Source organism: Magnolia sinica, chromosome 5 (assembly GCF_029962835.1).
Source record: "Magnolia sinica isolate HGM2019 chromosome 5, MsV1, whole genome shotgun sequence".
In the NCBI taxonomy this organism is placed as follows: Eukaryota; Viridiplantae; Streptophyta; class Magnoliopsida; order Magnoliales; family Magnoliaceae; genus Magnolia; species Magnolia sinica.
In genome coordinates, this window is record NC_080577.1 from 90,458,796 (window position 1) to 90,486,241 (window position 27,446).

The window sequence follows — 27,446 nt, forward strand, 5'->3', positions numbered from 1 at the left end:
CTCCAGCCACGTAAATTATGGTTAGGATCGTCAACAATCCCAATCCACAACTACATACACAGTATGGACGAAACAGATGAATAAACGGCTGACACATGTAAAGTAGATGCATGCATGAGTATGATATTCCATGCTCCGGCAGAAGATGTTACACAACCCTCTTCATCACCCCCTCTCTGAACCTTGGTGCCAGAGCCAGAGTACAGACTACTATATTTTTTTGGATCCATGACTAACACCCACCTGATTTATTGATACTCCCACTCTTTCTACTTTTGGTAGTAAAATAGTACAAAGTTGTACTTACCAAATGTAGAAAGAAATGGGCGTGTTTATCATAAAGGTGGGTGTAGGTATCATCCTCTCTCTACAGTGTGTTTGGAGATGCAACCATCTGCATTCATTTTCATGAGAGAGCTCCAATTCCCAAGATAGAATATTTTTCCCTTACCATTGAAGCTTTTTGTTTATTTCTTTCCATATGATGCAATGCACCCAATACTCTGGGGATTGAAGTAGTACAAATGGGTGCTATAGCAATTCCCACAATCGAAATGCGGGGGTGTGCAAATCAATCAGGTGGGTGTAGAAATCAATGCCCTTCATTTCACCTTATATTGACATTGTTTTTTTTTTTTTTTTTGTTAAACTCCCATGGATATGTTTTTCTTCTTCTTCATATCTGAAAATCTCAAACATTCATGATTTTATTCTCTGTATTTAAGCTTTTTCCTGCAAAACCCATCACTGTTTTCTATGGAAGTTAGCTTCAGATCCATGCTTTAGTGGTTTTATTCTCTGTAGATTAGCATTTCCTGCAAAACCCATCTGGGATTAGTGGTTTTGTAGGCAATGAACTGAGTAATCTTTTCTTCTTCTTCTTCTGCTTCTTGTTCTTGTTCTTCTTCGTTTTTTGGCTATTGATATTTATGGGTTTTTCTTAGTTTTTGTATTGGGTCAAGTAGTACAGATGTGGGTTTTGTAATTCAATGAATTTGTGATTTTTGGCTTCTCTAGGCAGGAATTTTTAATCTTTTTGGGAGATTATAGGTCTACGGTCCAGAGATTTTGGCACTTTTCTGGGTTTGTGATTTAAGGTTTTTGCTTTTTCCGCAAATCTGAAGAATTTGGAAAATTTTCAATCTTGTTCGTTAGCAATTGTCATATCTTCTGAGAACTATCTCATCAGAGATTGTTGTTACACTGAAGAATTCATGTGTGTTTGTTAGCTATAAGCTGAGAATACTTCTTTTGGATCCTTTTTTGTTATTAATTGCATCAAACTTTGTCAATACCAATCAACGTAGAGAAATGTTATCTGGGCCGTCCTTCACTTTCTTTGGATCTGATCTATAAATGCATTTATCATATGTTACCTGTTAGATGGAATAATACCACTAGATGGTTTGTTAGAATATTGTGACTTTCTTTTCTTATTTATTTATTTTTAATTGGATTTTGGATTGGAGTTTCCAACAATCCCAGTTCAGTTGATTTTAAGGCTGTTTATCATATCAGATGATGGATAGAGAGGTGTGAATATCCTGCAACTGTTTAACAGGTCGAGCAAGTGAGATAATGAGGCCTGTGGAAGATAAGGGATGCTACAACTATGGATCAGCGCAGGACAATTCAAGCTCTGGCTCTTGTAATTTTGAATTTCACAAAGGAAATGGTCCGATCAAGGGACCTTGTCATCATCGGATGGTCCTGAGTTCACTTAGCAAACCAACTCCATCAAAATGGGATGATGCCCAAAAATGGCTGGCTGGCTCAAGCCACGCGAAGACCAAACCTCGGAATTCAAATGCAGAAGATCGGAGATTAATCGTTCCAACCCCACAAAATGGGAAGGACTCATCTAGCAGCGATGATGAAAGGGTTGAAGATAGAGGACTAGACATTAGCAATCAAGATGAAGGGGTGACAAAAAACATCGACTGTAACGAGTCATTTTGGCGAGTCAATACCCCATTGGAGGATTCAATATTGGCCATGAGATCGGTTTGTTTGAGAGATATGGGTACGGAGATGACCCCCATTGCTAGTCAAGAGCCGTCAAGAACAGGCACTCCACTTAGAGCCACAACACCGGCAATAAGAAGTCCTATTTCTTCTAGATCGTCAACTCCCGGAAGGGGCCGTCAAGGAGCTCAGGCCCATGAAAACTACCAAATGGGTCTCAATTCTTTGGAGAACAGAAGTGGAGCAATGCATTTCAGTGGAGTGAGTCTGACTGGGCAATCAAACAAAGAGGATCCAGAAACAGGCACTTGCAAAGTACGTGAGAACAACAATTTGGAGAATGCTAGAAAACCCAGTTCTCTTGAGACCCGAGCAATGGCTTGGGATGAAGCGGAACGTGCAAAGTACATGGCAAGGTGGTTTACTAGTACTGTGCCCTTTCAATCTTTTTTCTCTTTCTATTTGCTTTGTTCCTCGAACTGGCTTTCTGCATCTCTACAAATGTGTTTGGGAGCTCAATTGAAATGGGTTGAAATAACCCCATTCAATTGAAAATTTAAATGATCAGGACCGTCGAACATCCACCAAATATATAGGGGAATGTTGTGAGACTGCTGATCACAATGGGAGAGTGCTCTTCCTAACCATTAAGTTGGATTTCTCTTGTACACTTGCAATAGGGTTGGTAATCCTAAATACTCCAATCGACCAATGTAACAGTCGGATCATCAACTCTCCCAAGGTGAAACGGCCCTCTCATTTGGGAAATGTTAATCCTCTTGTTAATCACAATTTAAACGGTTTGAAAATGGATTTGAAAAATAAGCGTTAATAATAATATTAATATAAAATCAAACTCAATAGAAGCTTGATTAACAAGCCAACGTGGGGATTACTCGGGATCTCCACCATGAACAGCTATGATCAAGATGGCCTCATGGCCTAAATTTTTTTTGGATCTAACATCAATAAAGAGGAATCACCAATTTGGGGATAGCCCACTAAATGACCCCATTCAATAAAGAGGAATTTTCAATGTGGGGAGTGCCCACTCCAATGAGAATGAGGGGCTACCACAAATTACCATTGCAATCGTTCCAAGTCCAGCCCGAAATTCAAGGAATTGCAATTAGGACTTTGGTCACCACTCCTGCACACTCACGATTTCCCCTTTGTTGAATTGATTTATTGCATCCATTTCATCAAAGCATCCAAATGGACCCTTAAGCATGTCAACAAACGCATATGACATGGAAATTCTGTCTTTTAACTCATGTGCATGATAACAAGATTTGATTGCTGACCTTTTAGTATCAATCTATTATTATTTGTTAATGCCTTTTCATTGTGGATCGAGTTTGGTAATCAGAACATAAATCTCTTCACGCTACCTCCAATTGTGACTTAAAGGCAACCTATTGCATTTCACTGGGTTTTGTGTGTTTTGTTTCACTCGATGATAACCCGCAAAATAAATGTGACTCGACAGTAAAGATCGTCACCATCTACGGCTTATCCCAAGTAATTGGGTTTGGCTACATCTGGTCTGCCACAGGCCTTATCCCAATTAATTGGGGAAGGCTACATGAATCCTGTTCCTCATGGTGACCCCAATTAATTGGTATGTGGCTTAAATGATGGTGATGATGATGATATTTTTCTGTTAAAATCTGGACTTAATATATAATCACTATGTTTAACAACATTTATTTGTGGCTTATCAATTAAATGCTCCAAATTTACTAATCCATCTGGTCATGAATCTCCAACAGTTCAAATTTCATGAAAATGGAGACGGCCATATTGTGATTTAATATTCTTGGCCGAAGTAGCATATTTGAAAAGGGACTTGTTTGAGCCCATCCAACTGTAGAGATTACAGTTATTTGTCCTCATAACAGCCTTTACAAAAATAGGCTTCTCTTATTGGCTCAAAGTGTAAGGTCTTTTTCTTGTTTCCTGTAGTCTCTGGAATATCTTCCAAAAAACTGGTGATGAAAATTTCAAGGAATTTAGCGGCTTCATAACTCAGCCGATAATCTCTCACAGAGAAATGCTACTATGACTTGCACTTTATACATGTTCTATGAAGCAAATACCCCAACTGTAGATATGACAAACATGTATGGTGATTAGGACTGTCGATCTGGTGGGCCTCAACATGAATGGACTATAGGTAAAAAAATTTAGTGATCAGACAACTCTGGCCATACAATTGTTTCGTGTTTGTACCCTTGATCATTTTCTAGGTTTACTCCATTTTCAGGCTACTGATTGGATGGCTACCAGTCTATTCATCTTACTTTCTAGGATATGGAAATCCATGTAGTGGTCTACCAAATCAATGGTCCTGATCACCCTAGACAATTTCTCATGTACAACAGGGATGTTATGGTGCGTGCCTAATGGAACTCCTGATGAAGCATGGCCTCATAGCAGAATTCGTTATCTTTCAATCATGATGTAACATGTCAGGGTATTATAATCCTGATCCTCTTGAATTGTACACATGATCTTCAGAAACACGCTTGTTTTGGATTTCAAGGCGTGCCCTTAGCCAAATGTAGCATATTTTTTCCACTATGCTTTTGTCTTTACTGATCAGAAGTGAAATAGTTTTCGCAATTATGTAGAGTAGCCATGATAGGGCATGTTCCACCATAGTACTCTTTCACCTAAAACCTTTCAGTAATAAGTGTATTTACACAGGTATAAGCGTGAAGAAGTGAAGATAGAAGCCTGGGAAAATCGTGAGAAAAGAAAAGCTGAAATGGAAATGAGAAGGATGGAGGTACTTATAAAACATATTTGTTCTTCTCCTTTTCCCATTTAAAGTGCCATAATTTCTTTCTATTGCCATTTGTTATAGTATAGATTCATCGGAGTACTAGATCTCTCCTACACAAGTCATCTTGGACATTATGGGATAGTTCTGTTGACCTATCCATGCAGTTTCTTAGTTTCAGTATTGTATGTTGTCCAACTATGTGAATTTTGTGGATTTATCCATCCCTTGTCAGTCTTCCCAAAACTTCCCTTAAAAGATTGACATTGATGCCATGATTATATTGGCCACAACTTCACATAGATGGAGAAGTTGTGGCCAAAAGGCAGAGGCCTGGAGGCCTATGCCCCTAGTTCTATATTCATGCACCAGTGCGATCAGTTGTCTGTTGTTGCTAGGGACATTACATGCATCTTTGGGTTTGTAAAAATGAGAAATTCTAGGACAACTCGCAGGTGGAAAGGTTGAAAAGTCAAAATTTTGCATCACATGTCCCACTGTGGCAGACATTTCAAGATCTGAGCAACTCTCAGGTGGGTCCCATCTTGCATATGACATGGCTCTAGACATTAGTTGCCCCCTCATCAGGTGGTTAATGTGTGTAGGAGAAAAATTTGTGGTTAGATAAGTATGACCAATGGTCTATATTAGACATACCTGTGCATCTCAACTGTTAAGTGGACCTTATTGATTTATATGTTAGGGGATTCTTCATGGTGAGACCCACCATGTCCCAAAAATTGCCTGTTCACTTTCTCTTAGTAGCTACTATGAAAAGAGGAATGCGTGATGGACAATGTTTTAAGCAGTGAGTAGTATAGCATAGTATTCACCCATCCATAGCGTGTAGCATGTGCTACATTGCACTTAGCGTAAGCTACACTCTACTCCTATTTTTTAATTAAAATAATAGGAAAGTTATGGTAAATAGTAAAACTAAATATAAAATAACAAGGAATTGAAAATAAAAATAAAAAGAGGCCTAGAAAAAAAAAGGCTTCATTTTTCAAGTAAAAGCATGTTCAAAATAAGTATTTGTGAACGCTCGGAGATCGGTGCTCACACTTTAGACGATATGATTTTTGTTGTCTTTTGTGTGGGGGTGTGATCTTGATTGTAAGTTTGGAGTCGCTACTAGCCACTTGATCTCAAAATCCTGCAGTCGGCTATAACCTGCAGAATATGTAAGGTTTAGAGAAATTCAAAGGTTCTCTTGCCTTAAATTGACTCCTAGTCTGCCATTCGAGATTTCGGGTTAGGGACCTGAGTTACAAAGAGGGAAGGTCTTAGGCATCCTCTCTGCCCGTACGAATGTACGGTCTCTACTTGGTGTGGTAAGGAAATCTCAAGGGATGAATGATGTGGGTGGAGTAGGACTAGGCACATGTGGATTTTTGATGCGGCAAGATCCGAGATTTCGACAAGCCACAGAGCATACATCCAGGGATGTGTCTAGAAGGCGAATGTGATGATGTTATGCAAAAGTAAAGAAAAGTAGACTAGATTGCTAGGAATTTCTAATGTGACAGGATTCGATGTACGGCAAGTCACAGAGCATACGTTCACATGCGATCTAGAGAAGCAAGGGGGTTGAGAAGGGAAGAGATGTTATGATGAATGCTTGTATGTAAAGAAAATGAAAAGATCTTTGGCTTGATCATGAGTTGGGTAGAACACACACTATACCATGATCAATCCGGGTTAGACTATGAGGTTGAGATGGTCGGGAGGAGGCTAAGGGGTAGCTGAAAAATCAGATCTTGGAGACTTGGAGCTTCCTTCTCACTCTCACTCTCACTCTCTTCCTCTCTCTCTCTCTCTCTCTCTCTCTCTCTCTCTTGGCTTGTTGTTGTTGTTGTCAATTGTTGTGTTAAATGTGAAGAGGAGAGGGCTATTTATAGCCTTTTGGGATGGCATTGTGGTAATTATTGGGTTTGTGAGGGGTAAAAGCTGACATGGCAACTTGGGATTGGTTAAGGAGAGTGGGATGCCATGTGGCATGCTCTCATAGGCTCTTGGAGGTAGGTAAAATGGTAAATAAGGTGAGTTAGGGGGGTAAATCCATATGAAAATTGACTTTGGGACGAGAGATAGTTGTTGCCCAGAGGGGACACCTGTCCGCTCTGGGGCGGTAGTCGGATTATCGCCCGCGGTAGTCCGACTACCGCCCGGGATGGGTTTACCCTGGGCTCTGGTCAGTGGGCTTTCTTTTATACTCCGGCTCGTCTGGAAGTCTTTTTTCGGGCTTTTGGGCTCAAATGGTCGAGTGTGTTTTTAGGGTTTGTATTGATTCGCATGTATGCTCTGGCCTGGGTGATGGTTTAGGGTTCAGATCAGGTTTTAAGCTAGGGTTAGGTTGGGTTTAGGGTTTAGGCTGAGGTTTGGGCTAGGGTTAGGCTGGGTTTAAGGCTTAGGATGAGGTTATGGTTTAGACTGGGATTAGGGTTTGGTTTACGGTTCTGATTAGGGTTTTAAGTTGGGATTAGGGTTTGGTTTAGGATATGGATTGTCCTGGTTCTCTCAAGATGCTAGCCTGGGTGGGGTGTCTACAGATGCCCCTCTTTGGCCGAGATTGCGAGCAACCGAGTGCTAAAGCGAGTGGATACCCCACTCTTTTGGTCAGAAAAGGTAGTGGTTCGAATTTGTTGCCTGTCATTGTATTGTTGTCAGTTGACTGTTTGAAAAAGAGATGACTAGCACATATCATGAGGGTTAAGGAAAACGTTGTGATTGTCCCTGCGTGTTCTGCGGCATTATGGGCCACGAATCACAACCCTTTCACGTTAGATTGCTAATAGCATTAGAGGGTAAGTCTGAAAAGTAAGGTCTCTGCGCGTCGATGTGGCTTTACGAGGATTCCCATACTGTTTGGATCTGCCGTTTCCTTTACTACGTAATCACCCTAGGAGTATTCGTTCCGTTTGATCGTCAAAGTGGTTAGTTACCTTGTGCGTTGATGCGGCCTTACGAGGAACTCACTACGCCGACTTGGACTCGATCAATCTTCTCAAACATCCCGGACTAGGTATGTGCAGGTTATCTTTTGCCATGCAGTCTGCTGATTCTGATACTTTGGTTACAATGGATTGTCTTCACTTTGAGTTTGAATATTCTTTCCAGAGATAGATCAAATCATTTTTACTTGCATTCGTCTTGTACAACTGTCCAGATATGGAGGTCGAGCCAATCGTACTTGTATCATATACAGATTTGATCATCCTTCGGGGAAACTGGAAGGGATCGAATCTTATTTTACTGTTTGCACTGACTGCAACCAGAGAATATGGAAGATTCCTTAGTGTACCGCGCGCCGCGTGCGTTTTTTTGAATTTTTTTTTTTGAAAACTATTCTCTTTGGAACTAGATTCTGTAGGGATTTTCTTGAAAGTACTTTTTGAATTTTTTGAAAAATATCCGTTCGATCTCGCAGGTGGGCGTCGTCGTTCGGTTTTTATTTGCGCAAGTTAAGTAAACAGTCGTGTTGCCTCCACTGATGAGCTAGTGGGGCTAACCACCTTTATTGGAAATATTTTTGAGATTTTTGAAACATCCGTTTGATCTCGCAGGATGGCGTCGTCGTCCGGCTTTTATTATATAGGTTAAGTAAACAGTTGTGTTGCCTCCACTAGTGAATTAATGGGGCTTTAACCATGATTTTTGCATTTTTGCATTTTTTGTATTTTCCAACAATTTATCACCTCATTTATCAAGATTCCCAATTTCTCACAAGATATTGGGGTCTTCTCATGAGAAGAATCCTCATTTCTCCTTTTCTGATTTTTGTCCGCCAGATCTAGTGGTGATCCGGCCGTCCCATCTCTGTAAAGGGGATAGGTGCGCTGTCCCACAAGATTCTGAGCCCGCACGGTAGTCCGTCTACCGCCTGACACCCTTTTGCCTGCTGGTCCGGCACTAACGCTGGTCTGATCATGGTGTCCCCTCCCCTATTTCAGTCCTCTTCTCAATCCATCCAGGGACACTATTGCTACTCCCTGGAAGGTCTTTGGTGGTGGATTTTTGCTTCTTTGTAGCCTTTACTTGGTCCACTTCCTTCATCATTCATCCAAGTGGCTGATTTGGGATGATTTTCTTTTGTGTATTTTGCTGGACTTGGCTGGATCATGCTTGTGGAGTGTTTGGAGGGCCCATTTGAAGCTTCATTTGAAGCTTCGGATCTTCTTTTTGGGCATAGGAGAGCTACGATAGGGACCGTTGATTGTGTTGACCGGATTTCCAGCCATTAGATCTTGCTGGAAAATCTGATTTTTTGACAAAGGCTGCTGTATTTATTATTATTATTATTATTTTTGTGTTAAAGTGGGGTATGATAAGACAAGGGGGCCCCACTCTTATGATCATTTTTTGTTTTTTGGTGTTTTGTTTTTTTTTGTTTTGTTTTGTTTTTTTTTTTTTTGTTGTGTTGGAGACAATCTAGACCGTAGGATGATGGACAAGATGAATGATTCTGGGTCCACTTGAGTGTTCCGATGGCATGGATCTTGATGGTGGGCCACCACTTGTGGAGTGGATCGCATTCCTTGTCATGATTTTTGCCCATGTGTGGGCTGGATTTCTCAAGTGGGCCCTGGATCATGGATTGGGGAACATGGGCCTGGTTTTGGATATATGGGCCTAAGAACATGGGCTTTGAAATTGGACTTGTGAAGTGGGCCTTGCTTTGGATGTGTGGGCCTAGGAAATGGGCTTGGAAACATGGGCCTTGAACCATGGACCTTTGGACAATGGGCTTGGACTTTTAGGCCTTGAACCACGGGCCTTTGGACAATGGGCTCGGACTTTTGAGCCTTGTGGGCTTTTGACTTGTGGGCCTCTAGGGCCTTGGACTTGAATGGGCTTTGTGGGCTTTGAAATGGGCTTTTGGACCATGGGCTTGGACTTGTGAGCCTTGTGGGCTTTGAAATGGGCTTTTGGACTTGTGGGCTTTGAAATGGGCTTTTGGACTTGTGGGCCTCGTGGGGCTTTGGACTTTGAAATGGGCTTTTGGACTTGTGAGCCTTGTGGCGAGAAGGGTACTCATCCATAAAAGTTCTGCTTGTGCAGCATGCCTCGTCGTGGCCGCAATGAGGTTGATCCCTCTCACCATTCCACTAATTTGTGCAACATACCTCGGGAGGGTCGGCATTTGTCTGACATCGCTCGTGAGAGAGGTGCTCCTGCAGTTTTGAGAGGGCGTGGGGTTAGGACCCATTGGTCGAACTGGTTCAAGGATCCCCAGCCCTTGTTCTTCGAGGTGTTAGAGTGCACTCCTCTAGCTAGTTTGTTTAAGATTAGTCTAAGCAAGACGAACATGTCCTTGTTATCTGTGCTGGCCGAGCGGTGGCGTGCGGAGACCCACACCTTTCATCTGCCCTTCGGGGAATGGGGGATCACCCCTTACGACATTTATATGTAGTTGGGCCTCCGGTACGATGGAGGATCCATCTCGTTCGAGGAGGACCTTCCGATACCTTTTGTCGATGATTGGATGAGCTTGTTGGGGATGATGCTGGATCCCATAGATTTCTCGGGCCCGCGGTTTAAATTACTCTGGTTGTCTGCAAACTTTGCCCGTCGCATTCCGGAGACTGAGGCTGAGGCCATTGTGAAGGCCTGCGCCTTGATTTTGTATACTATGGGAGCAATGATATTTTGCCACAGGAACGAGCTGGTGAGTTCCTGTTTGCTGTTACTCGTGGCGAACATCACCTTTCCCACTCTGTGTAATTGGAATGCGGCCATTCTTGCCCATTTGTACGATGGGTTGGATAAGGCCAGTCGCTGTAGTAGCAGGTCGTTGACTGACTTTTACCCAGTCATTGAGGTGCGTGTCGGATCCCTTTTTCCTGTGCCATTCCCTTGTATGATCGACGCGATTTCTGATTGTGGCCTCGTGCAGGTCTATTTCTTCGATCATTTTCCTCATTTGGCCCTTGCTCTGATCTACCGAACGCCTCATTTTCCGCGTACGATGCTGTGGTACAAGGATAACCGCAACCGCACGCGCTTATTTTCTGGTCTTGCGTGGAGGTCGAACGTCGATGCCTTATCCCTGATGACGTAAGTGATTGTCCTGCCCTTTATTGTTTGTCTTTGTTTGCCCTTTGTTTCTGATTTGGCTCTTGCAGTTCCACACTCGGCCGTACCTTCGGTCGAATGCTGCGCTCACTCTTGCGGCTCAAGAGGCTTCCCAGGCCTCACGTCGACGCTGCATTCTAGAGGAGCCACGTGTGACGAAGTGGTACCTAGGCGAGAGGCTCTTCTGGCAGCTGACAAGCAGCCCTTTAGTTCCGTTCAGTCCTTCGTCTGGTCTGTTAAATTGGCGGGCGGTGCCTGAGCAGGAATTGACCGCTGCTCTACAGGGCTTTGAGGCCAGTGCTTTTGTCAATCTGGCTAGAGAGTACAACTCGTGGTGCGAGTAGTACGGCATTGGTCTGATTTTGCAGCATGCCTACGCTCCTGGTGGCGGTGCACGTTTTGCTGGAGGGGGTCTTTTAGGGCCTCAGATTTGCCCGAAAGATACGGACGATTATATTCCTGACGATGATTAGTCTTGTTGTATCATGTGATCATGTATCATCTATTGTACAATCTTTCGTATATATAGAATTTTAGTTGCCTGATGTCATCTTTCTGATTGCCTTTTAAGCCTTTCTGTGGTCCTGATTGAGCTTCCGGTAGAGGATTCATGCTCCAGAGCATCCAAGGTGGACCCCACCCTTGATTTCGGCGAAAAGCAGGCCCGGGCGGTAGTCCGATTACCACATGTTGACATTTGAGAGCCGTTCTAGCTCTGTTAGCTGGCAGGCGCAGAGACAGCATGCAGGCGGTACTCGAATTACCGTGGGCGGTAATCTGACTACCGCTCTTGCTCATCTTTTGTTCCAGCAAAGGTTCTTCTTCTCGGTCCGTTCTCAGCTACTCCCTTGTTTTATTCCTTCCTGCTCTGATTGCTTTGATCATTCGTTTTGCCCCCTTTTGTGCCTTTTGTCCTCTTCCTTGTCTTCTTCTTCCTTTTGTCCTTTTCTCTTGTCTTTATTATGGATGGCTTTGGAGAGCATGTTGGTGGGTCCAATAACAATGATGAGATGATGGGTGGAGCTTCTCCTTTATTGATCCATGATGGCATGGTGGGTGAGAGCCCATTTATGGATTTTGATAGTGGATTAATGGGTATTGATGGTGGGTTGGTGGGCCCTCTTGAAGAAGTCAATGCCATTTATGGCATTGCTCCTACCACCATTGATGGTAGAGATGGAGGTTTGGGTGGCTTGGTTTTCGATGGATTGGGTGGCTCCATGCTTGGTGGGCCATTTGATGGGTTATTTTTTGATGGGATGGGCATGGATGTGCCATTGGATGGTGTTGGGCTGGTGATGGGTGGACCGGATTTCGCCATGGTTGATGGCATGGGCTTGGATGGTGGGGATGATAGTTTGGTCGTTTTGGATGGGATGGATGGGGTCAAGATGGATGGCGGGCCCCACTTGGATGGATCAGGTTTGATTAGCGGTTTGGATTTGACGGGTGACGGGCCCTTTATTGACTGCATGGGTCAGATATTTGGCGCGGATTTCGAGGTGGTGATGGGACGCGCAGTTACTGTCGGGGATCAGGATGTCGGCCCAATTAGCTGTTGGAGCGGCCTGAGTGTCGCGGCTCTCGAAGCATGTACTTTCCAGACTGCCCCTGACGTGGCGATTATTGGCAGTTCTGGTCCACCTGTTGCCGCTTTCCAGGACACGCTTCCCGATGCAATGGGAGAGTCAAGCTTTTTCCACATCACGAGATTGACCTGTTGGACGAGGGCATGCCTATCTTTGACGACTCGCCTGTTGATTTGGGACTCCAGATTGTAGAGGGCGTGCCCATCCGTATTTGTCGCCTGCAGCCACGCAATACGTGCTTCGAGAGACTACGCACTTGGATCGATAGTTTGACAGATTCCGAGGTTTTTGAGTTGGGCTCCCTAGGCTTCCGAGACGTCCTCCACTTTCATCGAGTGCGCCTGGATTGGCGACTATTGAGCGCGGCATCTTATAATTGGGTTCCAGCATTGAACCTATTTTCGTTCAATGATCTGGAGCTGGGCCCATCTCTGGAGGAGTTCGCTCGCTTGTCCGGACTTCCTCTTTCTCAGGAGTCGTACGGCTCCTGAGAAAACCGACTGATGTAATGGAGCTGTGCGATGAATCGGCTGATGTACCGGATCCGTCTGAGGAAACCGCTCGGGATGGGTTTACCCTGGGCTCTGGTCAGTGGGCTTTCTTTGGTGCTCTGGCTCATTCGGAAGTCTTCTTTCGGGCTTTTGGGCTCAAACGGTCGGGTGTGTTTTCAGGGTTTGTACTGATTCGCATGGATGCTCTAGCTTCGGTGATGGTTTAGGGTTCGGATCAGGTTTTAAGCTAGGGTTAGGTTGGGTTTAGGGTTTAGGCTGAGGTTTGGGCTAGGGTTAGGCTGGGTTTAGGGCGTAGGCTGAGGTTATAGTTTAGACTGGGATTAAGGTTTGGTTTACGGTTTGGATTAGGGTTTTAGGCTGGGATTAGGGTTTGGTTTAGGATATGGATTGTCCTGGTTCTCTCAAGATGCTAGCCTGGGTGGAGTGTCTACAGTATCAAAACCCAACCCACTTATTTTCAAGCCAATCACATAAACAAGTTTGTAAGAAAACTGCATTCGTTAGTGTCTAAATGAAACACCTTGTCCTCAAACCACACTTGGTGTTTTAAATAGCATGTTCGTGGTGCATAGCATACACTACGTAATGTACCACAGGTGGTGCCTTGCCTGGCACATAAATATTGTTTGTCTATGGTAGCATAGATTTTACTCTAGTGTATATTGTAAGTAGTGTACGCTACAGCGGATTTCTGTTTAAAGCTTTAAAATCTTATGTTTTTTTATTATAAAACCTTTATGTCAGTTCAACACCAATTAAAAAATGGTTGTGACTCATCATCCTTAGTCCTCACACATGGCACTAAAATACCGCAATCCAAACAATCCAAACTATGGTCTTATTGTGTATAGGGCATATGTCTACAACAGTGTTTTGAATAGTGCCCATAGTGTAATGGTAGCGTCTATAGCATGGCTACGACGCTATGAAGCATTAGCAAATAGCGTAAATCTCTCGTAAGGTATGTAGCGTGCATGTAACGTAGCATCGTAGCGTACACTTAGCATATGTAGCGTGCGTGTAGCGCATGTAGCATACACTACGCTTTTGTTGTGTGTGTGATAATTGTGTTTTATATTTTGTACTTGTACTCTCAATTTTGTACTTATACTCTCAACCTGTGGGATTTTAATTTCTTTTCATACATGTGGCTTTTGGTTTCAATTAGACATTATTAATTAAAGTGGTTTGAATAGAAAGTTGTTGATGTGAATTGTGATCATGATTTGGTTTGGTTTATAGGCTTTTGATAAATGATACTTAATAACTTTTGGCCCAAATGAAGAGAAGAAAAAGGCCTCAAGGATTGACTGTTTTCACCAACTTCTCCAGGACATTTCATATTGAAGGAGTTACTAGCAATTTTATTTCCTGACCTTACACAAGTGGCCTGAACCATGGAGGATGTTTATTTTTTATTAGATTCATGAACTTGCCTCTTGGCTAAAAAAATTCCCAAACAGTTTGTTTGCCCATTTTGGTAAAGAGGGAAATAATTTGGTGGATGCCTCAGCCAAAAGGGGTACCCCTGGCTAATATTTAAAGTGAGGATTCTTCTCTGTTGCTTTGATGTTTCTTTCTTGCTTGAAATTGTGGATATATAACAACATACATGATGGCCAAACCCAATTCATTCAGCACAAAATCATTGTCAAATGAACACACTGATTATCATTGAAGTAAAATAGGAACATCCATGGACCGATAAAGAAAAGGCAGCATCCCAAGTTGGTGTTTAATTTTGGTCAAAGTAATTGACAACAAAAAATATAAATGATGTGGTACTATAAAGTACAAAATAGAAAAGCACAAAGAAAAGACAAACATTCAGCACCAGGCCCAGTTTATAATCCCACAGTTACCAGGTTCATATGCCAGTTTGTTTGTTTTTGTTTTTTTTGTTTTTTTTTAAAATATAGATGAGTAGTTTGTAACCCCACAGTTACCAGGTTCATATACCAGGTAATGATTACTTATTAAACTAAGAGAAAGCAAAGAAAAAACATCAATTAAGATGAAAAGATGAGTAGTTTTCTAGTGATCCTCTAGTCACTACCTCTTTGGCAAGAGAATTGGCAATCTAGTTAGCCTCAGAATGGTAGAGAATATGGCCCTCCTGTTAAAATATTAGAGAATCAGAAATCTTAAGTATTAGGATTTTTTGGCCATCTCATTATTATTCCTGTGTTTCGAGGTCAAAATAAATTTTTTTTTTTTTTAAAATATTAGCTTGGTCACATCTAAAATTTTAATAGATGTGGTTTTTTTTTTTTTTTAAATTTTTTTTTTTTTTTTTTTAATGATGGTTCACCAATTTAGAGCGTCTTTCAATTACAGCTTGGTCACATGACTCGTTGTTTCTTTTCTCCATCTTCATCAGATATTACTTCAGCAAATAAATTGTGGAAATTGTGGCACTTTTGCCTGGGTCATCCTCATTCTGATTGGTTACTTCAGTTAATTTCATCTGGCATGTTAGGGAATATTTCTCTTAATAAAAATGATTTGGATTATTCTTGTTCTTCCTGTTGTCTTTCAAAAAGCAAGTGTATTCCCTTTTCTTTAAGTATTACAAAATCATCTTCTATATTTAAACTTATGCATACGGATGTCTAGGGTCCTTCACCAATTATGTCTCTCTCTGGATTATGATACTATGTTATATTCATTGATGATTTCACACGGTACACTTGGATTTACTTTCTTCAATCAAAGTCACAGGTTTTTGAAAAATTCAAGTTATTTCACTCTATGGTGAAGACTCAGTTTCAGGCTGCATTTCAAACTCTCCGCTCTGACTCAGGGGGGGAATATCTCTCAACCGAATTTCGTACATTTCTTCAAAGTCATGGGTTATTCATCAGACCACCTGTTCTGATACTCCACAACAGAACGGGGTGGCTGAACGGAAAAATCGTCATATTGTTGAAACTGCCAACACCCTGATGACAACTATGGGTGTTCCTCGTTCCTTCTGCGCGGAAGCCATGTTACATTCAGTCTACTTGATTAACCGGATGCCAACCAAAGTTCTACACAGTAAATCTCCCGACTTTGTTCTCACCGGCTTACCTCCTGCATATTCCACATTCCGTGTTTTTGGTTGTATTTGTTATGTTCACCTGGCTTCACGTGGACATAATAAACCATCTTCAAAATCAGCCAAATGTATGTACTTGGGATTTGAGGAAACTCAAAAGGGTTTTTGATGTTATGATCCCGTTTCTCGTCGTGTTCGGGTTTCACGACATGTTGTTTTTCTTGAACATATTACATTTCATTCCTCTCCTCCTCCTCCGCACACTCCAAACTCTTCTGGTCTAACCACCTTCCCTGAAATTCCGTTTGCCTCGAGTACTCTCCCTCGTCCGTTGCAAGTTTACTCACGTCGACCATGTACAGATCCATCACCTATTACTCAACCCGAACCTATTGTACCTGTTGCGGATCCTGAACTTACCTCGATACGTCGTTCCGCTCGTGAACATCGAGCGCCTGATCGCTTGATATGCTCTATGTCTGCCATGAATGCTACTCTGGATACTGTTTCTATTCTTACTTCATATTCTCAGGCAGCCGCTCATGATTGTTGGAAGAAGGCTATGGTAGAAGAACTTGTGGCATTGAATGATAACCATACATGGGACATTGTCACTCGACCTGCTGACCAACAGCTAATTGGTAGCAAATGGATTTATTCTGTCAAGCTCAAGTCTGATGGATCATTAGATCGATACAAGGCTCGACTTGTCGCTCAGGGATACAAACAGGAATACGGAATTGATTACAATGAGACCTCCAAGAAGAAAACTGTGGCCAAGATGAAAACTGTTCGTACTCTTCTGGCTATATCTTCTGTTCGCTCATGGCCACACTCTCAGATGGATGTGAAAAATGCCTTTCTTCATGGAGACCTCCAAGAAACCGTATATTTGAAACCTCCTCTTGGCTCTTTAATTCCCGATAATAAGGTATGTCGCCTAAAGAAAGCCCTATACGGCCTCAAACAAGTACTGCGGGCATGGTTCCAATCACGATGTTGTTACAGGTGCTGGCTTTACTCAAAGTGGTCATGACTCATCCTTATTTTTGCGCACCACTGGTCACAGCATTGTTATTATTCTGGTTTATGTTGATGACCTCCTACTGACTGGTAGTGATGCTATTGGCATTTTGGCTTTAAAGGAAGTTCTACAAGCATCCTTCAAGATGAAAGACCTCGGCCATCTAACATACTTTCTTGGACTTGAATTTTCGTGTTCTAACCGTGGGATTCTGGTCAACCAGCGTAAATATACAAAGGATCTTCTCGCCTTGGCATTATTGACGGATCAGAAGACGGTTCAGACTCCTTTAGAACTTAACGTTCACTATGGCCATGACGATGGTGATCTACTTGCACAGCCCGATTTATACCGAAGCAAGGATTCTTTTCTGTTGCTTTGATGCTTCTTTCTTGCTTGAAATTGTGGATATATAACAACATACATGAAGGCCAAACCCAATTCATTCAGCACAAAATCATTGTCAAATGAACACACCGATTATCATTGAAGTAAAATAGGAACATCCATGGACCGATAAATAAAAGGCAGCACCCCAAGTTGTTTAATTTTGGTCAAAGCAATTGACAACAAAAAATATAAATGATGTGGTACTATAAAGTACAAAATAGAAAAGCACAAAGAAAAGACAAACATTCAGCACCAGGCCCAGTTTATAATCCCACAGTTACCGGGTTCATATGCCAGTTTGTTTGTTTTTGTTTTTGTTTATTTTATTTATTTATAGATGAGTAGTTTGTAACCCCACAGTTACCAGGTTCATATACCAGGTAATGATTACTTATTAAACTAAGAGAAAGCAAATAAAAAACATCAATTAAGATGAAAAGATGAGTAGTTTTCTAGTGATCCTCTAGTCACTACCTCTTTGGCAAGAGAATTGGCAATCTAGTTAGCCTCAGAATGGTAGAGAATATGGCCCTCCTGTTAAAATATTAGAGAATCAGAAATCTAAAGTGTTAGGATTTTTTGGCCATCTCATTATTATTCCTGTGTTTCGAGGTCAAAATAATAAAAAAAAGTTAGCTTGGTCACATCTAAAATTTAAATGGATGTGGTTTTTTTAATTTTTAAAAATTTTTTTTTTTATGATGGCTCACCAATTTAGAGTATCTTTCAATTACTTCTGACTTGTGATACCAAAAATATTAGCTGCCAATAAAATAACGGACAGAATCAATACCAGAATTCTTTTCAGAACCATTAAAGATGTAAACTTCGATCAGTTTCATATGAAGAGGCCTAAGGCATCCAACAGACCTGATGAGGAGTGTGGCCAAGAACTTCACGCAGTGGTCTTGTGTCAGCCAAAGGATGTTCGGCTGGAATTTAAACTAAAAGTCCTTCAACAATCATATTTATATGGAATTTAAACTATATATTGGAGGTCATAATAGTTGATTTTGGAGGCCCGGAGATGTCACAGATAGCTTCTTCTTCTTCTTCTTTTAATAAAGAATGGGCTCCATATTTTGGCTACTGCACCTGGTCATGCCATCATATCTTCATTTCTAGGTTCTCAAAGAGATTAGCAGACAGCCCCTAGTGGCCCATTCATAGTGCATTTATAAACTGAGGGGCCCAATTGCTGTTGATAACTGACAAACCACAATGCGTTATGCAGGAACTCAGAATAAAAGTGATTGATGATTAATGCAGGTGTTTGAAGGAAGATAATTAGCCTATTATTCAAGTGTAATTTAGTAAGAAGAAATATTGATAATAACCTTAGCAAGCAAGACATGGGTATTGCTTGAAGCTTGGCCTTGTCCCTTAACATTGAATGAACAATTCCTACCATTGAAATCTCGATTTGAGGACCTTATACATGTATAAATTATTCAGGAAATCTAAGGGTGTACATGCCTATCCTGTTGGACCCTTCTCAAAAACCTACTTTTACATGTTCAATTCTGGTAAAATTTTAACCAAAGGTCGCTCAAATTATTTGAGTCGTACATCCTTGATCTCCACTCTTAGATCACAATATCTGGTCATTTATCGACATTTTTCATCATATCCACATGATGGCCAAGCCAAAAATCAACCAAGAATCATCGTGACAATCCTTATATTTTTCCCGATGAATCTATTGGATTACTTTTTGCATCAAACTTCGATTGGACCTGTTTTTGGAGTCCACAAGCCATGGACATCTTTTGGGGCAATCTTGTAATTTTTTAAAGGGAGAGAAACCATACATGAATCCATATATACATGCTTACATACATCGCCCCATAACTCAAAATTGGGTTATTCTTCTGCAGAGCCAATCGTAAATCGACCTCTCTACCCATCGAGGTACTATGTGGTCCACTTTATTTCCATTTTCAGACTCATCCAATTGTCCATCACGTATATCCATCGTAGATGCCAAACCATCCCTATCCGAATGAAACTTTAACGGTCGATATCGTAGCAAACACATTACCCATTGATTTTACTAGTTCAATTTCCATGTGAGACAACACATACAACACTAGAAGAAGAGTGTGATTTAGTGTGATTGCAATAGCTATTTCACTATCACTCCAATCGCTACTCGATGACTTTTCCCCGCCCTCTACTTTCCCCGCTATCAGAAGCCATCTTTGTAAGACAACTACACTATCTGAATGCCAATTATCTTATTTAGTGGTGAGTCTTTAGGATTAAGTACAATATTATAACTGAAAACTATCCACAATGATGGATTGAGCTCCTATTCTCAAGATGTATGTAATGTGTAATTCTATTAGGCTTGCATAAGAGATGAGAGTGAGAAAATAAACACTATGGAGAAAATAATTATATTTGCATAGGTTGCCCGATTTATATGGCAAATCGACTAAGAAGTAGCCTCTACTTTACAGACAATATAGCAAAGAAATGTAAAATAAAATTCAGGTTTAAGGGTAATGTCGTTTATAGCCAAATCAGCGAAAAATCATGGCACGGTGAGATGGAACCATTCACGCACTTGTAGAAGAAATAAAGTTGTGGAATGGACTGGTTTTTTCCTTGATTCTGTAAAGCAGCGAGTGGTGTCTGCATCCCGGTATCATCCAACCTCTTGTTAGGAAGCATATTGGATATGTGTATAACTAAAGTAAAATTACAAATCTAAAATTGGGATTGCCATGTTACGTATCATGCATTACACATCCTATAATTTGGTGTATGGTTATCCACACCAATAATGCAGATGATGCATTTTATATTTTAAGCATTTTATAATCAGGCTTCTAACAACTATAACCATTATATTCACATTCTAACATAAACGGCAATTCTTCGGGCATTTTCCCTTGATTGTATGGTATGGAAAGTGTCGTCCCCAAAGCTGGGATGAGGACTCACATCATCCGGGGAGAGTTTACAGAGAACATCCATATTAGGACTAACCCAAAAGAGCTTGGTTTGGAGGATCTTCTCCACTTCCCTAACATGGAACTTCTTCTAACCTGGAATAAATACCTAAATAATCAACAACATGTGTAATATAATGGGAAAATCTTGGGGAGAATGCATCTCCTAGGAAATATGAAAGGAACTACATCAGTAAAATATATTACCTCTAGAAAAGATGAAGCCGGGTCTATATATCTTACCCCAGAGAACTACTCCATGAGGAATGGTATAGATCTTCACCACTAAAGGATGATATTTATAAGCATTCCTTTAATGGCAATGAAGAGAAGTCATGAGCAATACTTACCACAAGATAGACATGCATTGGTCATGTCTAGTGCCTACAGTGAGCAATAGCAAGATGTGGAGTGGATACAACGGTATATCCTTGGGATTTACCTACAAAATAGCTGGATACAGCGGTAAACTCTGCAAGATGTAGACTTTAGGGTTTGGAAGAAACCAGAGGACTACCGTCCTACTGTATACACCCTCTTGGAGAAGATCGCCTAGAGTGATAGGAAAAAATGGCTAAAAGGAGGACGACCGATATAATGTTGTGATCATCTCGCTTGGAAGATATCCCCTTATTGATGTGGTCGTAGGGATCTTTCTACAGTGATGAGCTCTACATGCATCTCTCTATTGGGTAAATGGAACTCCACCCCCAAAGCCGAAACAGTGATGGAGGTGAATACAACAGAAAACGGTTGTGGTGGAGGAGCTAACAAATTACAATATGATAAATGGGGAACTGAGTGTTCCTCTTCCAGATTAGAAGTTCATCACCAATGACGATGGCCCGTATGGAGAGATTTCTCTCTTTGAGTAGGGAAATGAGGAAGACGGAACAGTGCGAGAGCATGACCGGAACTTTCCAATACAATGCAATGAGAGATTCGCATTGCTCAAGGGTTTTCTCGCCGACTATACTGATGCATTGAATATTTTATTTTATTCGGTGATGTACTTGAGGGGATAGCAAACGCCGGATTTCAATTCCAATTCAAACAAGTTGAATGCACTTGTTTAATAGTTAAGACAATGCAAAACAATCCTGGCCATAAATCCAAACAGGCCATAAGGGGATAATATAACCCTTTTCTAACAAAGTGATATACCTCTTTCAAATTCTGCCACTACATCAATAACTGAACTTGAGATGTGAGATAAATCATTATATCCAAGTAATAGAGATTTATGGTACTTTTGTTTTATCTCCAAACCACTTTTTGTTGTATACCAAATCCTCTTTCACCTGTATGGTCCATCTCTTTAAGACAGGTGATCCAGCAAATCCATTATTCGAGCCACTCGCAACAGACATAAGACATGCCTGTATGTATTCCTTCACACTCACATTTGAGGCAACTGCAGCTTGCATGTTTTTCTTCCATATCAAACATTACACCTCTTTCACAGGTGGTTTCTTTCATGCTTCCAACTTTGTGAATGCAATGATCCTCAATTCGATATACAATATTTACAACATAGACTCATATAACTCAATTCAAAATTTGTAAAAATTTAACTCTTGTATATTTCTCAGCAAACTCTCTCCATATAATATAAAGTTTTCAATTTGAGTTTGTTGATAACTATATCATGATCGGCAATCAATTCATTATGCTTTGTCATGCTACTCGCTGATTAAAACAAACAATGAAATCCATCAACGTGTTACTGTTCGAAACATATTTATGGAAAAGGCATATTCGCTTTTGCTATGTTGGCTACTAAACATACCCACAAAAAGAGTGTTTTAGGTATGTGAGTATATATTTACAATTGAAATCGAATATCGGAGCTAGCCAACCATTATCTTCTTACCCGTTTGCTTCGATCATTAACTTCCATGATGAATAAAAATCTTTAAACGCGACAAAATCCATACACAGGCATGGAAAGGGCTATTAAACTCTTTATCTTATATGCAATTGCACCTACTTTCGAGCACCTTCTATAGGAATATTGGTGATATTGTCGATAATATTGCTGATGTTATCAGTATCCCTTTGTAGGTGATACTGAAACCACAATATATCTCCAATTTCCCTGATATCCTGTCAATAATATCGTGGATATCAATATTTTAGTGTATTGCCATATCTTGCCCTCTTTGTCTAAATAGCAAATGTCGATTATATCAACGAAAATTTCACCAATACAATTCAATTTCTGAAATTGGTAGCAGCAAGGTGCGTAAATACCCAAAAAATAGAAAAATGTGTTTTTCCTTTTTCTAGAACTTGGGGAAGAAGGGGATTTCGGCACCTCACCTTCCCTCCTTGTGTATTAAAACTCCTATTTGGGGGAGAAGTCACCGGTCGAAAGCTCAGTGAGTCAGAATTGCTGAAATAATTATACACACACACACACACACACACACACACACACACAAATTTGTTTTCTTAGAGAAACTTTTAGGAACCGGTTGGGGAATTGATTTTAACCACTCCTTTACAATTTTTTAAAAATCAAGTCCCTAATTTTGGGGGGAAATGAAGAAGGGGGAAAACATGCATAAATACAACAAAAATCAGAAAAAAAAAAAATCTAAAAATAATAAAAAGTTCAATTTTTTTAAGGAATTTTTTTTGGGTATCTGGTTGGGGAGTGGATTTTATCCACTCTCTAGTTTTTGATAATCAAATCCCTACTTTTGGGGGGGAAATCAAGAAGAGGAAATGTGCATAAATTCAATGAAAATCATAAAAGATTTAAAAAAAAAAAAATTGATTTTTTTAAGGAATATTTTTTGGGATTTGCTCGGGGAGTGGATTTCGACCACTCTTCCATTTTTAATTTTATTTAATTATTTAAAATTTCAAAAAACGCAGAAAAAACTGTTTTATTTTTTAAAAAAACTTCTTTCTAGATTTTTGTTTTCTTTTATTTTTTTATGGTTCAAATGGTTGCATTTATTGGTGAAAATTAGTTGGATGGATAGATGGATCATCATGCATGTGTGTATGTATGTATGCATGAATGGATGGTTGGATCGATGGGTGATTGGATGGATGGATGTGTGTGTGTATTGATGCATGCATTTATGGATGGTTGGATGGATGGACGGACGGGTGGATGGTTCATATATGCGTGTATGTATGCATGTGTGGATGGATGTACTAGTGTATGTATGCATGGATGGATGGATGGATGCATGCATGCATGGATGGATGGATGGATGGATGGATGCATGGATGGATGCATGTGTGTGTGTGTATCGATGCATGCATATATGGATGGTTGGATGGATGGTTCATATATGCGTGTATGCATGCATGCATGGATGGATGTACTAGTGTATGTATGCATGGATGGATGGATGTATGTATGACATTTAAAAAAGAAAAAAAAATTTAGAAACATCTTTAAATGATTATTGTGTTCCTAATGATATTATTGGTATGAAATGAACTGATTTTGGTTACTATTGCATTGATTCTATACGACAACACAACCTTCTAGGCAAGTAATTATGCATGCATCTTTTTTTGCAATTTTTTTCCCTAAATATGCAAATGTGTAGTTTAGCATTTTCTAAAGTTTCAATGAAAAATTCCACCATTTCCCCATGTTCCTCTAATGTTTCCCTCACAGTCAACGATACATATACAGGAACTGGCAACTTGTTTCCATATCTCCAGCCAGCGAAACTTGTAACGATACCGATACTTTCATATTACGTCATCCAAAAAATCAATTGATCCCTACTCTCATCTTGCTTCGGAGGAGTCCCTCCATGCTATGGAGGAACAAATACTATGAATCAATCAATGGATTCAATTTTTTCATTATTTATGAAACCACATAATGTAATTGACTGACGATGATGATTTACCCCCGTGAATGGGGCAAATATCAACTCGTAACAGTTTGTGTTGTATGTAGTGTCAAATAAAATGACATTGTTGAAGGGACTGTAGTTCTTATGCGTAATGAGGTCAACCTAAAAACAATGAGTTAACCTATACATCTCGTCAACCTTCACTTTATATGCAAATGATGGATTCAACTATTGCATTTCTCTAAAATATTCATATAGTATTTGTGCATCATGACCTTGCTCTCCTTCACTTTATATGCAGACAATGGATTCAATTACTGCATTTCTCTATAATGTTCATACAACATTTGTGCATCATTTTTTTGAAAGGTGGATACACACACTCTTACACCCACCCACCCACACACACCACACGGATTCTCGAGCTCATAACCTCAAAGTAGAAACACTGTCTACCACTGACCCATGAGTAGAGACCCCAAACAATTGTGCATCATGACCCTTCCTCTCCTTCTTTTCCCCCCTCACGTAATTTTCCACATCTTTCTCCATGCATCCAATATTTTTATAGCCCCCCTGATTTGATTTCGAAAACCATCATTGCTCGTGATGCAGGTATGTTGTTAGAGCTAAATGTATCTCTCTAGTTTTTCTTCACCTTAAACATCCCATGATGGAACCTTGGAAAGTGTTTCTTATGAGGAATCACTAGCTCATCAAAGTGCTCCTCAACAAATCTCTACACCACATTTTGATTCCGAATCCAAATCCTGCTTCTTAACGGTCTTCATTGCTGGACTGCCCTCTCGCGATTAATAGTCACCCATTTTCTTTCCCACACTAAAATTGTACATTATTTACCCATCTGACCGACCCTTCTTTGATTTAGCATTTTGTTTCTATATCACCTCTTGATCCCTACCATGTTTACTGAAGCTTTTACAAACACTAAACCCTGTAGCTCTTGCACGATGCTTGTAGAAACTCATAACAGTCATCCGATCAAGTAAAAATGGTCTTCCCAACTATTGGTTTATGGTCGTCTTCCACCTTCAGATTCCATAAGTTCAACTAGAAGAACTGCATGTTTCTTGTACATTAACATGGATGTCAACTTCTTTTATGTTCATATTACTGCAATCGTTCTCATCCATTATGCAACAATGAATGCCAAAAGGCGAGAAATAAATGAGGCTAATTTGGTGCCAGTTTTCTAGTTATGTGATGAAATTTGACTAGAGGTGGTGTGACTGTACATGATGCATGCATATAGCTCAATCCAAACGATCCAGAGTGTTTGGTTGCGCCAATTTCATGATAATCAATTTAATTTGGTTCTTAATTTTCACGATATATCATGAAATCTGGTGCAACCAAACACACCTTTTAAAAAAATAATAATAAATAAATAAATAAAATCCCCCAATTGCAAAATAAACATTCCCTATCCAAACCATCAATATAAAACAGGGCCACTGTATATGACAGTTGCACCAATTTCATGACAATCAATCTAATTTGTGCGAGCCTACCCTCTTTCTATTCAAAAAGCAAAGAGCCAGAGGGCTCTATCCTCATTGTCAGATGAAAAGAGCTGCCATGATTTTTGCTTGCATGAGGGCTTGGGGCAGTATATATGGAGGAATTAAGAAAGCTTTCAGTTATAATTTTCCTATTTCATTCCTATTCTTTATTGCCTTCAATTTAGCTACAACTGATGGTTTCATCTCATTGAATTTGGTTTGTTGATTTTTCAATAAGGCTGTTGACTTACACAGCTTCTCGTACCTGTAGTTTAGCAAAAACTCAACTCCATAAACAAAGATGAGCTCGCTGAAACAATTTTCTTACTTAGAGAGCTGTTAACTTTCAATTTAGAAATGAAAGATGATTGAAAGAAGCTATTTAGAAATGAAAGATGATTGAAAGAGGCTAAGGACCTGTTTGGTAGACGCCTGAAAATGAGTTCATTTCATTTTAGTTTATCATAATCATGTGTGGTTTGCTTATATGTGGTCCTCTTGCAAATGGTGGTCAAATTCATATGGTCCCAATGGACAAGACTGTGGATTGCATCCACTGCATTTCTAAATGGTGGTGACTCATCCAACTTTACATGCAGCATACATGTACCTGAATCCTAACTGTCCCTTCATGGGGCCCATTGTGGATGGATCATAGCCTGAAAATAACCCAACTGAATGATCCTAGCTATCAAATGGCTAGCTAAAGCATAAACTGGACTATAGCCTGAAAATTACACTGACTGAATGATCCTAGCCATCCAATTGTTGGTCATCAAATGGAAAGTTAAAGCATAAGCTGGTCAAGGTCCAAATTTTAACAGACAAAATCAGATGGTTAAAATCATCTAATCAGTTAGATTTTTATGCTATGATCCTTAAATGATGTAGTCCTAGGTTTGGACAGTCTGGATTGTCGTAGGATGTCGATTGGTATGTGCCTGACAATGGTTCACCTCTTTCATCAATAATCACCCGATTCTTTTCCCTTGACAAAAACACATTCTTACACATAGGTAAAGGCAGAAAGATTGAAATCTCGAGCACAAGAGAGGTTGGCTAACAAGATAGCGGCAACACGAAGAATAGCAGAAGAGAAGCGGGCAAGTGCAGAGGCCAAACTGAATGAGAAGGAAGTGAGGACTTCCGAGAGAGCAGATTACATTCGGAGGACTGGTCATTTGCCGTCTTCCTTCTCCTTCAAGCTGCCTTCCCTCTGCTGGTAAGAACTCCATGCAATATATTCCATGTAATATTAGTTGGTTGTTCTTGTTGCATTTCTTTCTCATGTTTCGCATTGGTTATGTTGCCAGTACAAGTGACTCGGTCGACAGATTCATTTTTGTATTGTATTTTCTCATTAATTAGTACAATTCCTCACTGAAAGCTCCTCTAATGACATTCTCAGCTTCATCAACTACTAATTCCTGAAAATGCTCGTTAGAGAATAACTACAGAATGTAGTAGTAGCATCCTCGACCCAAGTGTATGAAATGTATTGCTTGAGTCTTTAGTTTGAGAAAGTGAGCCCGTAGTTCAGTGATCCAGATCATTGATTATTTGGACACGCCTTGGATGGACCATTCAGATTGCATTCAGACCTACTCGTACTGCTGGTTTTGCATCTGTACTGTACCATGCTTATTTGTCCGCACTTTAGAGAGGAAAAGGAGGATTTCAATCAAGATCACTTTTTGGTGCGTCTAGTAGTGCATTTTGTATAGGGCCCACATGGCCACATGATCGGGTGGTC

General features: G+C 40.4%; 1 protein-coding gene across 1 annotated transcript; it reads left to right on the top strand.

Moving 5' to 3' along the window:
• Positions 1-201: 201 nt before the first annotated feature.
• LOC131246283 (uncharacterized protein At3g61260) lies at positions 202-27,092 on the top strand. The gene is made up of 4 exons (XM_058246231.1): positions 202-579; positions 1,562-2,381; positions 4,675-4,756; positions 26,710-27,092. Exons 1-4 carry the CDS (start codon positions 525-527, stop codon positions 26,917-26,919), a joined length of 1,167 nt encoding a protein of 388 aa, XP_058102214.1. The 5' UTR covers positions 202-524; the 3' UTR covers positions 26,920-27,092.
• The last annotated feature ends 354 nt before the right edge of the window (positions 27,093-27,446 follow it).